The following is a 14,523-nucleotide window of genomic DNA, read 5'->3' as shown; positions in this document are numbered from 1 at the left end:
TAACAAAGCCACACTCTGATAAAGGCCATTTCAAATAATGCTCAGCTTCTTGGCATGAATGTAGCTTTCAATCAGCTTTTCAAATGTATGTACAAATTATAATCTGCAAAACACTACTACCACTTCCCCCACGCTTCCCCCCCTCCCTGTTCTGGTTCAGATGTGCTCAGTTTCTTGATATGGGAAACAGATTGCCAATCCTGGACCATGTGCCGCTGCCACCCACCACCCTATCCTTATTATGGATGTTACTCTAGGAATATTGCTTCCCCAGCAATAAGATGCCTCAGCCTCCAAGGAGAGAATCCAAAAGGCTCCTTCAGTCTAAATCATGCACCTGCCGTTGGATCTGGTGCGCACCCCCCAATCCCAGTGAAGCTGTTAGATTTAGGAAAAAAGCTGCCAGTGAAAGTATTTTTTTGAAGCCTATTCGCTGTGGAGTATGGAGAAGAAGTTTTCAGGGGGAATTGAAGCACATGTGGAGGTTAATGTTTTTCTCTTCAGCTGCAACCTCCTTGAAAAATCCCCTCCCAACCACAGAAAACTTAGGCTTGGGGGGGGGGGAGGAGGCCTTCACTGTCACTATTGGGAGCTTTTTACTTAAGTCTAATTGCTGCACGGGGAAGAGGGAGAAGGGGAGGCAGAAAGAGCATAGAAATTCAGAGGGAGATAGTGGGGTGGCCCCACACACCACTGGCCGCAACCCCACTGTCCTGGGATGGTGCCCCAAGGAAATCCAGCCCTCCAAATAAAAAAGGTTGCCACTCCTACACAACACTGTAAGGTTACTTGATAGGTCAAAGGGTAGGAAAAAGCACCTCTCTCTTGATTACTAATCAAAACCTGCAGTGCTATGGCAGCTTCCACCTTCACAGGCATCTCTCTGTCATCAATTAGGCATCTTCTTGTCAGTTCAAGGGCTGTCTGCAGATTCTGGTCACTTTTAAACTTTACTTCACAGAAATAGTGAAGCACCCAGCAAGCCTGGAGAAGATGATATGCAATTTTAGGTAATTATGGACATACCTATCCCACACAACAGTTGGGAAAGGCACAAATGCAAGACAGAAATGTGAGAATCACTTTAGATAGACATGTATGAGAGTTTGGAGGCTGATCAGTGGTAAGCTTGTCTTTCGACATCACTAGACCAGTACTATGATCTCAAGTTGCTCTTTGGCCGCAGGTTGTATGTGAGCAACATGGTCTATAAGCAGAACGCAAATGGACCATGCCACTAGGCATAGATTAGAAGCTACGCACACAAATGCCTGCAGCCTTTCATTGGGAGGAGAAGTCAGGAGTCAAATGACAAACTGCATGATGGTCTCTTAAAAAAGGAAACTTATCACATGGTGGCTTTAATTGCATAAAGAACCAACTGCCTCACCTTCAGGTTATACCATTGCTAAACTGTTCTTAAAATTTACAAACCCACAGCACCCCTATCCCACTCTCACAGATGAGTTATACTAACAGGGAACTTGCGAGAAAAGCTGTGATCATGAATTCCAGGATATTGAGACATGGCGTCTTCAAGATCACTGCTACTCTTAGTCTGGCCTCTTTAAAAAAATTGGGAACCCAGATAACAACTTCCACAAGATATTACACCACTCCTTCTGCAAAAGCCCTGGCCACAACCCCCACACCATCCAAAACCACTTGCTAGAAATCATATGCTCCTCACGATTTCACATAGCCCTTTTGTGAAAGAAGCTATGCCATGTTAGCCCTCCCCTTCACTAGACATCTTCACCAAGAGGCTACCAATGGAAAGAGCAAATGAGACTGGACCTGGTTTTACACTTACCCGTGCTCTCATGTAGCCTAGCTCGCTGCTGAAGAGAGGAAACACGTGATTCTGCAGCATGTACTCCATCTGATCTTTGTATATCTTTTTCTATTGGAATATAAGACAATGGAATGTAAGACAATTAGAGATCAATCTAGCTTGTCAGAAAGGATGGGTGAATGGAAATAATTCCTGTTAAGATTGCTAACCCTTCTGCTAAGGTAATTTTAAAGTAAGAGTATGTCAAGATGAAGTTAACTTTAAAAAAGAACTTAGACAAAACTAGCAATTCCCAGATTTAACAGCAGCAGCTGCCAAAAACTGGACTATCAAAACAAAGAGAAGAGCCTGTGACAGACAGGCGCAAACATTTAAATGATTCATAGTTACAGAGTGTCAAAATGCAATCATGGAAAAATTATTCTCCAGCCTCAACTTAACAAAAGCCTGTTATGGAAAGTGTCAAAAATTAGATGAGTGCTAAAGTTTATTGTCAATTCATAAGATTCTAGAAATCCAATAGGAAAACACAGCATCTGGGTCAAGAGGTAGATAAGATATCTGCCCCACAGCATCTCCTACATTGGCAGTTATGTAAAGTGTGCAAATTCAAGACCGGCAATATACTGCATTTAAGCACTCCTGTCCCAGTCCTGACAGGATTAACCCTCTCTCAAATAGCCTAATACACCCAAATCGCAAATGTTTGTTTGGGAAGGTAGGGTTGCCCACCTGGTCAGTTACAGCAACACAATTCCACCTTTCACAGATGGTCAGAGATCTCACTGCTAAAGGTTCACATTTTGGATTGGCTTAGCAGTCAGGCATCATTTGTGGCTGGCACTGACTGCCCTCCCTACTTCTCTGCATGCATGCATGCATGCACACGCACACAGAGAGAGAGAGCCTCTTAAGGCGAGTAATATTTTCTCTCATTTTCTTTTCGGATTTGGAATAAGCACGCAACAGCATCTTGCTGTTTCCCACCTGTCATGAAGCCTACTGCAAAAAAGACACATACACACACACACACACACACCCCATATCTTCTACACATAGAAAAACTAGCAGAAGGTGTGGGGTCATGTTACACTTCACACTGAGCTTTGAAGAAGGGAAGTAGCTGAAAAGGTGAACTTCACTCCTCATGTGCACAAGTTGTGTGTGCCTGTCAGAGGGTTCAGTATTGAGGAAATATGGATCATCCAACCAATGGACTGGATCTAATTTAACCAGGCAATATAGATTTTTTTGTTAACCACTGCCTGGAAATACTGGGTCTCCATCTTCGAAAGGTGACAAGTAAGTCACAAAACTTGGCCAGGAATTAGCATTCCTCTAACAATAGCAAAATACAAATTGATACTAGTGCCAGTCATGTCACACTTCGAAAATGTGCTAACAAAGGATTTGAGTAAATATAGTTGTTGCCATGGAAGAAGATACCACTGTAATTACTTGAGTTAACAAGATTTATGTGTTGCTACAGGATTTTTAAAGTGTCTTCTTCATATGACAAAAATTAAGGAGAGAAGTTTTGAGTGCACTTACTTTCAGAAGTATTTCAGCCAAAGAACCAATCATATGCAAAGCACCGTCTTTTTTACGAGGATCAGCATTTGGCTCTGTGAGGATCTGATAACAGAAGCCCATAGTCTTTTGAAGAACCTAGTATAAAGAGACAATTTGAGATATTTCAGTTATTATTCAAAATATTAGAAAATATCCTTATGTCTATGATGTCATTTGTGGCTTTCTTTGAATTTTTCTAATAAATGAACACTGCTCAGTTACCTTATAGGTATTCAGATGCTACATGGCTGTTTGAGGTGGTAAATGGCCAGCTAAGTACAGCCCAGATTTAAGAACATTGTTCTCCTCCAACAAATTTGCTAATCACTTTTAGGGCAAAATCATTTCTATTCACTCTGAATCTGATATCACAGTTGAAACAGATCTTGGTAAGATTCGGGAGCACCATCTTGTGGGATTCATTTATTATTTGTTCACTGCATAATCAAATAAATATATTTATACAGTTTGAGTTGCTGTGTCTTGACGTAAGCAGGATATCTGTAGGGGTTTTGCAGACCACCTGTCTTCTCAATCCTTCTTGGCATGTGAAAACTAGCTGTGGATTGACAGGGTAGGTCCAGAGAATGATTAATCCTGCAGTATGGGATGGTGTAGTGCCTTCCATCTAGAAGGAAGCAGTTGTGTGGCTTCTCCTGAAGAGGTCTGTCCGTGTGTGTGTGTGTGTGTGTGTGTGTGTAGGTAGATGATTGATAGATAGATATAGTATATAGATATAGTATATAGATAGTATATTGTGTGTGTGTGTGTGTGTGTGTATATATATATGTATATATGTATATATATACAAAAATACATATACATATATACATGTATATATATATACATATATGCTTTCGTAGATTTTCACGGGTACAGGAATGCAGGTTTTGGTGTCCTCGGGTGTCTTCCCGTGTAAAAGTTGGGGTGTCTAGGCGACGTTTCGACGAGGTCTCACTCGTCATCTTCAGGCTGGTGCTTTCGGCTTCTTGTTACTGGAACAGAGCAGGATCTTAGTGTTTGAGTTCCTATAAATACTGTTGAGGAGGTGTGGTGTATAGCCTCCAATGTTCTGGGCAGAGAGGAGGTTCCCAGGCTAGTGTGCCTTTTCTTCTTTTGTTCCTTAATTACTTGAGGGATATCTTGAGTAATTTCTTGAGTGATTTCCTGAATCCCACTTAGGTGGGTCATTAGGTGTGGATTAGTTGCTAAAGCCTTCGTGTCTTGAACTCTTGAACTTTGTGAAGAGTTTTTCTGAGAAGATGGCTGTACTGCACTTGGTTGTGCTCTGGCTTGGCTTCGTGTATAGGGGCGAGCTGTGGTTTTGTGGCCTGTGCCAGCCAAATCTGTGTAGGGATTGCAGGGGGGTGCAGCATCCGGAGGTGCCACCCTGGTTTGGCTACTGGATGGTGTCTGTAATTTATCTGTGGAGAGGGTCTGGGTTTGGGTCTGGTGTGGTTGATTGGTGATGGCGTTCTGTGTGCCTCTGGATCTGGTGTCAGATTTACTGACACCAGATCCAGAGGCACACAGAACGCCATCACCAATCAACCACACCAGACCCAAACCCAGACCCTCTCCACAGATAAATTACAGACACCATCCAGTAGCCAAACCAGGGTGGCACCTCCGGATGCTGCACCCCCCTGCAATCCCTACACAGATTTGGCTGGCACAGGCCACAAAACCACAGCTCGCCCCTATACACGAAGCCAAGCCAGAGCACAACCAAGTGCAGTACAGCCATCTTCTCAGAAAAACTCTTCACAAAGTTCAAGAGTTCAAGACACGAAGGCTTTAGCAACTAATCCACACCTAATGACCCACCTAAGTGGGATTCAGGAAATCACTCAAGAAATCACTCAAGATATCCCTCAAGTAATTAAGGAACAAAAGAAGAAAAGGCACACTAGCCTGGGAACCTCCTCTCTGCCCAGAACATTGGAGGCTATACACCACACCTCCTCAACAGTATTTATAGGAACTCAAACACTAAGATCCTGCTCTGTTCCAGTAACAAGAAGCCGAAAGCACCAGCCTGAAGATGACGAGTGAGACCTCGTCGAAACGTCGCCTAGACACCCCAACTTTTACACGGGAAGACACCCGAGGACACCAAAACCTGCATATACATATATATGTATATATGTATATATAGAGTCCGATATGGTCATGTTTGCCCTGAACAGCTATGTGAGCATTGTGTTTTTAATAATTGTTCCTTTATGAATATACAGTGGTACCTCGGGTTAAGTACTTAATTCGTTCAGAGGTCCATTCTTAACCAGAAACTGTTCTTAACCTGAAGCACCACTTTAGCTAATGGGGCCTCCTGCTGCCGCTGTGCCGCCGGAGCACGATTTCTGTTCTCATCCTGAAGCAAAGTTCTTAACCCGAGGTACTATTTCTGGGTTAGCGGATTCTGTAACCTGAAGCATATGTAACCTGAAGCGTATGTAACCCAAGGTACCACTGTACTAGTTGTGTATTTGTTTTCATCAGTGATTTAATTTTGTTGTCAGCTTTGTTGTGCATCACCCTGGGCTCTGCTCAAGCAGTGATGATTCATTAAACAAACAAAGAAAATTATAACAACAGCATCAGCATTAAAACTGTTTGTTAGAATTAAATTTAAACATGACAATAACATGTAAACTGTAGTGGCTAAGTATTAATCATAGGAAACATTTGGGCCTGAAACCTATATGAGGGCCCACACAAATACCAGAAAAAGTTACGGTTCTTGGATTACAGGTAATCCTTAAAAAGCATACCTCTTTCCTTTTGCCACATGCTGTAAACAACAATGTTTGTGCAGCAGTTGTGGGGGAAATGAAGTCTTCAAACACATCTATTAAGCAAAACACAGAAGTCTAAATGTTTGGACTTTGAAGCATAAAAGGAACTAGTGCAAAAGAAGAAGTGAATTCAGACAACAGAGCCACTTTAGTCCTCACTCACCAGGTTTTGTTATTTAAGTGCAGCAATTTCCTCTTTCAACTTATGCAAGGAGTTTTTAAAATCACAAACAGTAATATAAAGATCCCAATACTGTAAAATGCCTAACATGTTGGAAGTAGTAAACATATTAATTTTGTTTTCAAAACCGAAGTATTGTAAAATATATCCACAAAGTACTTTCTGCGTTAGGATTAACCTCTGAATGTTACAAACTAGTTTGTGCAAGGGGTGGAGAGAGCCATTTCCTTTATTGTGAAGGCTTCCTGTACAAGACAAGCAGAACAGACCTGTCCAGTTATGTTCTGTGTTCCTTGTACAGGATGCCATAGTAAAAGTTGTGGTGCAAAGCTCTCTTACAACAGCTAGAGGGATGGGATTGAATGTCCCTAACATATACAGCATCTCCTCACTATTACTACCTAGCTGGAAAAATAAACTTAGTTTTGAACTACTTACCAAACTTCATACGTATATATTCATATGGATCTTCCTGCCATAGCTCTTCGTCAGCATCTGTGTAGCACATCAGTGGGAAAATAACATCTTGGATAATTCCCTGCAAATAATAAGGAATATAATTTGTTAGAAGCATGTTTGGCATTTATAGGCTGCCCTATCAAAAAAAAAAAAGGGGGGGTTCTCAGGGCAGTCTACAACATAAACTGAACAAGTTAAATCAGAACTTTAAATAAATCAAATGAAAACTTGAATTAGCCGTTATTATGCCGGTGCTTACCAACAGTTTTTGTGCAACCTGATAATTGCATAACACCTAAAAGAACATCATTTGGATGCGTATTAGATCCTCTGCCACACTGTTTTAAGACTCTGTCCAGATGCAGACTCACAGCAATACCATTGGTTACATATTCACCACCACCTTAGATGGTAATCTAGTGCAATGAAGAGTTCTCAAGAACTTGCAAGCTTGCACTTTATTTTGTGACAATTTGGTTGGCCTACTCAAAGTACTGCCCCATTATGGATTTTCAGTGTTTTCTAAGGCCAACATAGTTACTTTTACTATATGTAAATTTGATTTATTTTGGCTTCATATGATACCACAGTATGAAATCGCTGAGAAATATATTATTTATTATCTATGCCAATACCTTTAAAAAATTTAAGGGAAAAGAAAAATAATCTAATGAACTCTGAAGTTTTACTGCTGTGGAAAAAATATACAATTGTCTCAAATATGCAAAAAATCAAATAAATAAAAAATTACAAAGATACCTAGAATCAAAAGAGGTCTAAAGTAATTTTTAACATCTTTATTGTCATTGCCCCCTTCGGGGACAACGAAATTACTTGGTTGCTCCATAAAAACACTAATTAAAAAATATAGTAAAATACAGTAAAGGAGATTTGATGACTTTCAAAGTCCGGTCTTCCCATTCAGGGCCGAGATCGCTCTGGAGAAGAAGCTGTTCTTAAGACGGCTCGTTCTAGTCTTCATCGTCCTGTATCTCCGTCCCGACGGCAAGAGCTCGAAGAGACAGTGACCAGGATGCGATGGATCTTTTACTATGTCCAGTGCCTTCCTATGGCACCTTGTGGCATAAATCTGCTCTAAGGTGGAAAGTGGGCAGCCAACAATGCTCTCTGCTGCCTTCACAACCCTGCGCAACCCCATCCTGTCCTGGGTAGTACAGCTTCCGTACCACACACATAGGCCATAAGTAAGCACGCTCTCAATGGCACAGTGATAGAAGGCAAGCAGCAGTTTCTGCGGAAGATGGTTTTTCCTTAGTATTCTCAAAAAATACAGTCTCTGCTGCGCCTTCTTCACAAGCCCCCTTGTGTTGACACTCCAGGACAGATCCTCTTGTAATTCAATGCCCAAAAATCTGAACGTTGTTACCCTCTCCACACAGACCCCATCAATCAAAAGTGGCTGGACATTGCTCTTCTGTCTCCTAAAGTCCACCACAAGTTCCTTTGTCTTCCTTGTATTTATGAGCAAGTTGTTAGCTCTGCACCACTCTGTCAGCCGCTCCACCTCATCTCTATAATCCATTTCACCCTCCCTTTCAGAGATGAGCCCAATCACGGTTGTGTCATCTGCAAATTTGACAACCCTATTACTAGGGTGAGTAGCGACACAATCGTACGTGTAAAGAATATAAAGGAGCGGACTGAGTACGCATCCCTGTGGTGTTCCTATGTAATTTCTCTGGCGCACCAAGTTTCTTTTAACTGATGGCTTTCAAAGCAACTATGGGTATTTACTGAGCATTATCTTCAATACAACCAAATTTAAAGCCACTTAACATAGCAAGCAGTTCAAGTTCAAGATCAAAAAATACAGGGCTAGAAAAAGGCTTAAGATATTCATGCTGTTATGCAGTCACCATTCAGAGAGGAGGATGGGAAAAGAACTTACTTGGATATGGGGCTTCAGATTCTTCCAAGTGACTGCATGCGACACCCCCTGATTGATATAGTTCAGCGTCTGCTGCAGAACTCTAGGAGCCATGTACTGCTTTTCCTTATACTGATATAACACTTTCAGCAAAACCTTTAAAAAAGCAAAAAAAAAAAAAAAAACTGCTGTTGGTTGTTTCTAAAGATTAAGCATCTTGCTGATAACTGCAAAAAACTAACTTTAGGTTGTCTTTAGGTGTGCTTTCTGCACACATGATTTAGAAAGTACCTATTAGCATGGGAAGAAATTAGGAAACGAGAGCTTGTACCTTTTGGAGTGTGCCAATAACACCAGTTCTGACCAGCAATGGTCAGCACATCCCTACATGATTTGCAACAGGAGCACTGAAACAATTCATGTGGAAGGAACCTTGATTATGGTCTCACAAATTATGTTATCCTTTGGAGATGGGACATAGCTCAATGGTAGAGCCCATCTTTTGAATGCAGAAGATCCCACATTCAATATCCAATATCACAGTTATACCTTGGTTTTCGAACAGAATGCGTTCCGGAAGTCTGTTCAAACATTCAGAAACTAAGGCATAGCTTCCTATTGTGCAGGCATGCCAGAAACAATAGCGGAAGCCACATTGGATGTTTGGCTTCCAAAAAAAGTTCAAAAACCAGAACACTCATTTCCAGATTGCGATTGTTTGGGAGCTGAAACGTGCATGTACCAAGGCGTTCGACAACCAAGGTACAACTGTATTAGAGAAAAGACACCCCTCTTACAATCTGAAACTCAGAGCTGCTGCCAGGTGGGCAAATAGTCTGACTTGATATATGACCTCAGGTCACTCAAGCTTCAGTCAATACCAGGAATGGAAAACCTGTAGTCCACATGTGGTTGGACTTTCAACACCTATCATTAACCACAGTTAACAGGACCAATGGTTGGGGGTATTGTAGTCCAAAAATATCTGGGGGGCAACAGGCTCACCTCTAATCTCTACCATCATTAAGGACCTTGGTAATCCAAAAATATATGGTGCAAAACACCAAGAACAAGGGATCAAACCCTTTTAAGCACTAGCAATTCCTACTTTATTTTGGGGGGGGGGGGACAGAACTTTTATTTCAAGTGTTTTCTTAGCAAGCTTCCGTATTTGGAGAAAATTAAGAGGGGGGAAAGGATGGTAAACCGCAAGTAATTATTAATCAAGCATGTGACTTGAAAGAGAGTTTCCTACCTGCTGGACACCAACAGCAAATGCCTTTAGGAAAACTTCTGCAAACTCATTGTACTCCTTGGAAACATTTCCAGGACTTCCATACCTGTTGTATTAGTGAGAAGTCCAATATAATACTGCAATATATTGTGCACATCATCACAAAAGTTACATTTTTAAAAAATGAAAATGAATATTGTGGAAAAGCATTACCTTTCAAAAAGTCTAGCCAATATATGCAATGCCCACTTCTTACATTTCCACCATGGTAATTCAGGTCGATCATCTTCATCCACTTGAAGGGTTTCCTTTAGGAACCAATAGCAGATTAACAGAATGAGTACGTCACATTATTTGGGGGGTTCTGAGAAATTAGGATCTTTGCTTAAAGTATACCATGCAATTATTTAAAAGGCAAAATACTGTATATATTCTAGTGGAAAAAATAGCATATAGGAAAGGGCCCCCAAATACCATCAAATTCATATATGTTTTCAGATGATCCAAAAGGAACAGGTCACATGAAAGCAAGGGAACCACAAACATGTTGGGAACACTGTTTGCAGTTCCAGCACTGCAATACCCACTTCTGACAAGACAAGCAATAGTTCCACTTGAAAAGCAGCTTACCACATCGGATGTGGGAAATACAGAAGCAAAAACTATAAAGAAAGCTTCAGCTTACACATATGGTTTCTTTGCATGCTCATAAACTGGCTGGCCTGAATGTAACAAGCACTTACAGCTGGTACATCTCGATCCACAACTGTTTTCAGAATCTCAATCCATTCTGCTAGATTTTGCTGATTGATCAGTTCCATGGGTAATGTGTACTATTAAACAAACAAACAAGCAATAGTTACAAAATATGCTCAAAATATATTCCATGTGAATATATTCTTTGGGGGCATTCCCTTGATGGAGACCAAAATAAGCTCAAAACGAACTAGTCTACAAAACCCACTCTGGATCAAAATCATCCCAAATGAGTCATTGACTTCCTTAGCTAAGCACTGATGAAAAATAGCTTCAGACAGTAGCTACGTTATTTAAGGCAATATTGCACTAGGAATGAAAAAAAATGTTCTTACCTGAACAAGAGCATAGAAGATTTTGAAGATCTGTTTCTGGATAAGGACAGACTGATCAGATTGATCAGGGAGAAGCTGGATAAAACGATCCTTCAGAACAGGCAAAAAGTGTTGCATTGCTGCTATCAAAGGAGTCCGCTCCTCCGGTTTCTTATATCTTTAAGGAGGAGGAGAACTGACATTAGAAAGAATTTAGATGCCACACTGATTAAAATAAAGATGTCAAGGGACACCATTAGATTGGTGGGTTAGTGCAACGGAGCGTGGCAGTCAGACTTCCTTAATGTTTGGGAGAAGCATGACTTTGAAGAAGTGAACACCTGCAATTAAACAAGTTACATCCCAGTCCTCCTCCAAGGACCTCAAGCGTCTTAATTAAAGTTCCCAGGAAATGTCCCAAGGACCAAACCTGTGTAGCTTCAGCAATAAAACTCTGCAATGTGCTCTAATCCATGCTCTGGGCCAGACATTTAAACTTTTAAAATCACCTCTCATGACCCCTTAAGTGACAGCAGGTTAGACACTTGTAAATCATCTAGGATTATAAAATTTGTGTAAAATGGTGGGACACAGAACAAGGACTTTGGGAGGAGAGAGTAGGAGACTGGGGAGCAGCACCCACCATGTTCTGAACTTTAAGACACTTTAAATAAAAGACTAGTACAGGGATCCTGATAGAAGTAGTCTTTGCACTCGCAACCTTCCCTTCAATTATCAAAATGGGCCGATTCCACAGCTTGCTTATTCTGACAATTCAAACAACTCTACTGTCTAGGAACTAGCTGTGTAAACTACAAGGAGAACTGGGACCACGCATCACTGATGTGGCTCTTCTCTGGGTTTATAAGACAGACAGGAACTTACTCATAGTTCTTCACAAGTTGATAAAGACAGAGAAGAATTCCAAGCCAACAGGCGCTATTATCTGCCTGAAGATAAAAGCCAATTTTCTCTACAACTGCAGTCCAACGATTCGGATAATCATGCTTGATAATGTGGTGAATGCAAGTAGTAAGCTGTACCCTGGAACACAAGAAGTTACAAAGTTTTTTTAGGATAACCGAATTCTTAATTAAAGTGAGCAAGCAATGTTGTACTAAATGAAATTTCAAGTTTATTATTAATGAATTAATAATTAAGTAACAAAAATAAATTTCTAAACCACCCTTTATCCAAGGATCACAGGGCAGTTTACAATAGTTTTATGCACACAAATGAATTTATTTAAATAGCCATGCTTCTTCAAAGTGATACATCTAGATCGCCTCCCTTGCCTCATTACCAAATTACATGGGTGTCATGTTCATACCTTTTTCAGCACCCACCTAGATTTATTTGAGATCATAGCAACATCAACGTTACAATTTCTAGTGACAATGAAGGCTTAAAATAACAAGGAAAGAGTTGGGAAAGAGTGTGCTCTGTGATCATGACTCAGAGTATACCTAATGAGCTCAGGAGAATGAATAATGGCTTCTACAATATTCTCACGAATGCAATGTCTATCTTCTTCCGGTATTGAGTAAGGTGGGATGTCTCCTGGTGTAGTTTCCCGGTCAGGCCAATACTGAGTTATCATATTTTTCAAGTAGATAACACCTGTCAAGAGAAGCATTCAATATTAATATTGTCCAAGCCAAGATTATGATGTCTCTGTAGTAATACTGATTAACACATTTTTTTAAAAAAAACAACCCAAATGAAACATTATTTGGCGATTAAGCAGCAGCTTGTGACTAACATATCTCAGAACATATCTAAGGGAGAGTGTCAGTGTGATTAAGTGGTCACAGTATCACAACTGACACCTGTGTACCAACTTCCTACTCAGATATGAAGCTCTCTTGGTGATCTTATGCCACTCACAATCAGTCTAACCTATTTCACAGGGCTACTGTACAGCTAAGATGAGACAAGCCCCCTATAAGCTCTTTGATGGAATTATGGGATACAGGTCTGATGTCTGATGGATATCCTCAAGACTGACTTTGAGCACTCTTTTATGCTATTATCATCACTGTGTCACCTTTGGACAAAAGTGAATCCTTTGGAGGGGTATGAAATTTCTTCACTGTCAAACCTACCCAACTTCACATAATCTTTCAGAATTACTCTGAACTTTCTCATTTGCGCTGATGTTTGGTGACTGAGGTTAAGGTGAAAGTGACTGAGTTGTCAATACTACTGAATTCAACAAATCATTATTTTATCCATGTTTATATTTCCAATTCAACATATTGGTATCGAACTTAAGATTTTATGAATTATAAACGAACTGTAAAAACAAAGTATTTCAAATGCAACTATACCATGATGCAAAAATATAATACAGCTGCAGGCCATGCAAACAAAGCCTTCAGAATGCCATGGAACTTACTTTAGCTCAGCTTATATCACAAGAGAACCATAGCATAGTATTTCCCTTGTACACCTCAGCTGGCATGAAGCAAATCTTTATGCCTACATTCATGACTGGACTCCAAATGATGTGCAAAGCCTGCTGTTATTCCAACAGTCAAATTAGTAATGCATGCATCTCAAACACAATTAGCTTGAAGAGTCTGGTATTATCCCAGCAGTACTATTTCTAGCAAATAGGTTACTTCAGCTGCCATTATGTACTTTTTAAAGAAATGAAATGGCAGAGAAGGATGAGATGAACTTTCATCTCAAAATATTAACACACCATTGCCATGTAATCATAAGCACACTGAAGACACAGAGCTTTGTATGGAGAAATAGGTATGTTAGTTCTACCACTGTGGAAGGATGACTGGTAGTACAAGCGTTTTCCGCCACCAAGACACCCATACCTATTTTCTAAGACTGTATGGGTTCTGTTCATATTATCTAGGTTACAGCAGCTTTAAAATCTACTTATCATTACGAATTTTTGCCCACTGTCAAATAATATTAGCATACATACTATAATAAATAAATAAATAAAATCAACACTTGCCTGCCTGTCTCACTGGTAAATCCAGTTGCTCCGACATAGTGATTTGAAGGAGAGTTGAAACGAAGTTCACTGATTTGTGAGCCTGTAAAGTAAGTGAATACGGTATAGTCAGATGTCAAAATAATTTGTGGAAACCATTACAAATAAAGCTTTGTAGTTTTCAGAGTGCTGTATATTCTTCAACTAAAGCTAGATAGGAGGAGGTGGGGGGCCCAACTTTTTAAGAAGCAGCACCCAGAGCCTCTTAGCACACTTTTGGTTTCCCCCCTCTTTCATTTCCTATGGGCGTGCTTCCCTTCTGTTTTCCTCCCCCTCCCAGACGACTTTCCCATTTGGGAGAAAAGATGCCTATCACATTTAATGCCCTTTACTCTGGCATAATCTTATTAAGAGCTGCTATCTGGCTGCATGAGATGTTATCAGCTTTAGCACAGGAAGTGGAAATATATGCATCACTTTCTCTTGCTCCACTACCTGCATTTTCTTCAAGGGTGTGTAAAAAAGATCATAAAACCAAGGCTAGTTAACCCTTTACCACTCAAGTGG

The 14,523-nt window shown here is 40.4% G+C and overlaps 1 protein-coding gene across 1 annotated transcript in view; it reads right to left on the bottom strand.

Annotated features, from left to right (window-relative positions):
- IPO7 (importin 7) overlaps positions 1 to 14,523 on the bottom strand; it is a 40,952-nt gene that overhangs the window by 14,837 nt on the left and 11,592 nt on the right. Inside the window, exons 2-14 of the mRNA XM_083401594.1 lie at positions 13,978 to 14,059; positions 12,464 to 12,617; positions 11,883 to 12,041; positions 11,019 to 11,175; positions 10,671 to 10,760; positions 10,141 to 10,235; positions 9,949 to 10,033; positions 8,715 to 8,849; positions 6,785 to 6,884; positions 6,142 to 6,218; positions 3,347 to 3,463; positions 1,814 to 1,903; positions 819 to 984 (exon numbers count right to left, since the gene is read on the bottom strand). Of these exons, the coding sequence (XP_083257720.1) occupies positions 819 to 984; positions 1,814 to 1,903; positions 3,347 to 3,463; positions 6,142 to 6,218; positions 6,785 to 6,884; positions 8,715 to 8,849; positions 9,949 to 10,033; positions 10,141 to 10,235; positions 10,671 to 10,760; positions 11,019 to 11,175; positions 11,883 to 12,041; positions 12,464 to 12,617; positions 13,978 to 14,059 (1,507 nt within the window). The remainder of the gene's footprint in view (positions 1 to 818; positions 985 to 1,813; positions 1,904 to 3,346; positions 3,464 to 6,141; positions 6,219 to 6,784; positions 6,885 to 8,714; positions 8,850 to 9,948; positions 10,034 to 10,140; positions 10,236 to 10,670; positions 10,761 to 11,018; positions 11,176 to 11,882; positions 12,042 to 12,463; positions 12,618 to 13,977; positions 14,060 to 14,523) is intronic.

The sequence above is a fragment of the Podarcis tiliguerta genome (genome assembly GCF_965153285.1).
Source record: "Podarcis tiliguerta genome assembly, chromosome: 1".
NCBI classification, from domain to species: domain Eukaryota; kingdom Metazoa; phylum Chordata; class Lepidosauria; order Squamata; family Lacertidae; genus Podarcis; species Podarcis tiliguerta.
The sequence above is the reverse complement of the archived record's forward strand: the minus strand, read 5'-3'. Positions and strand labels throughout refer to the sequence as shown.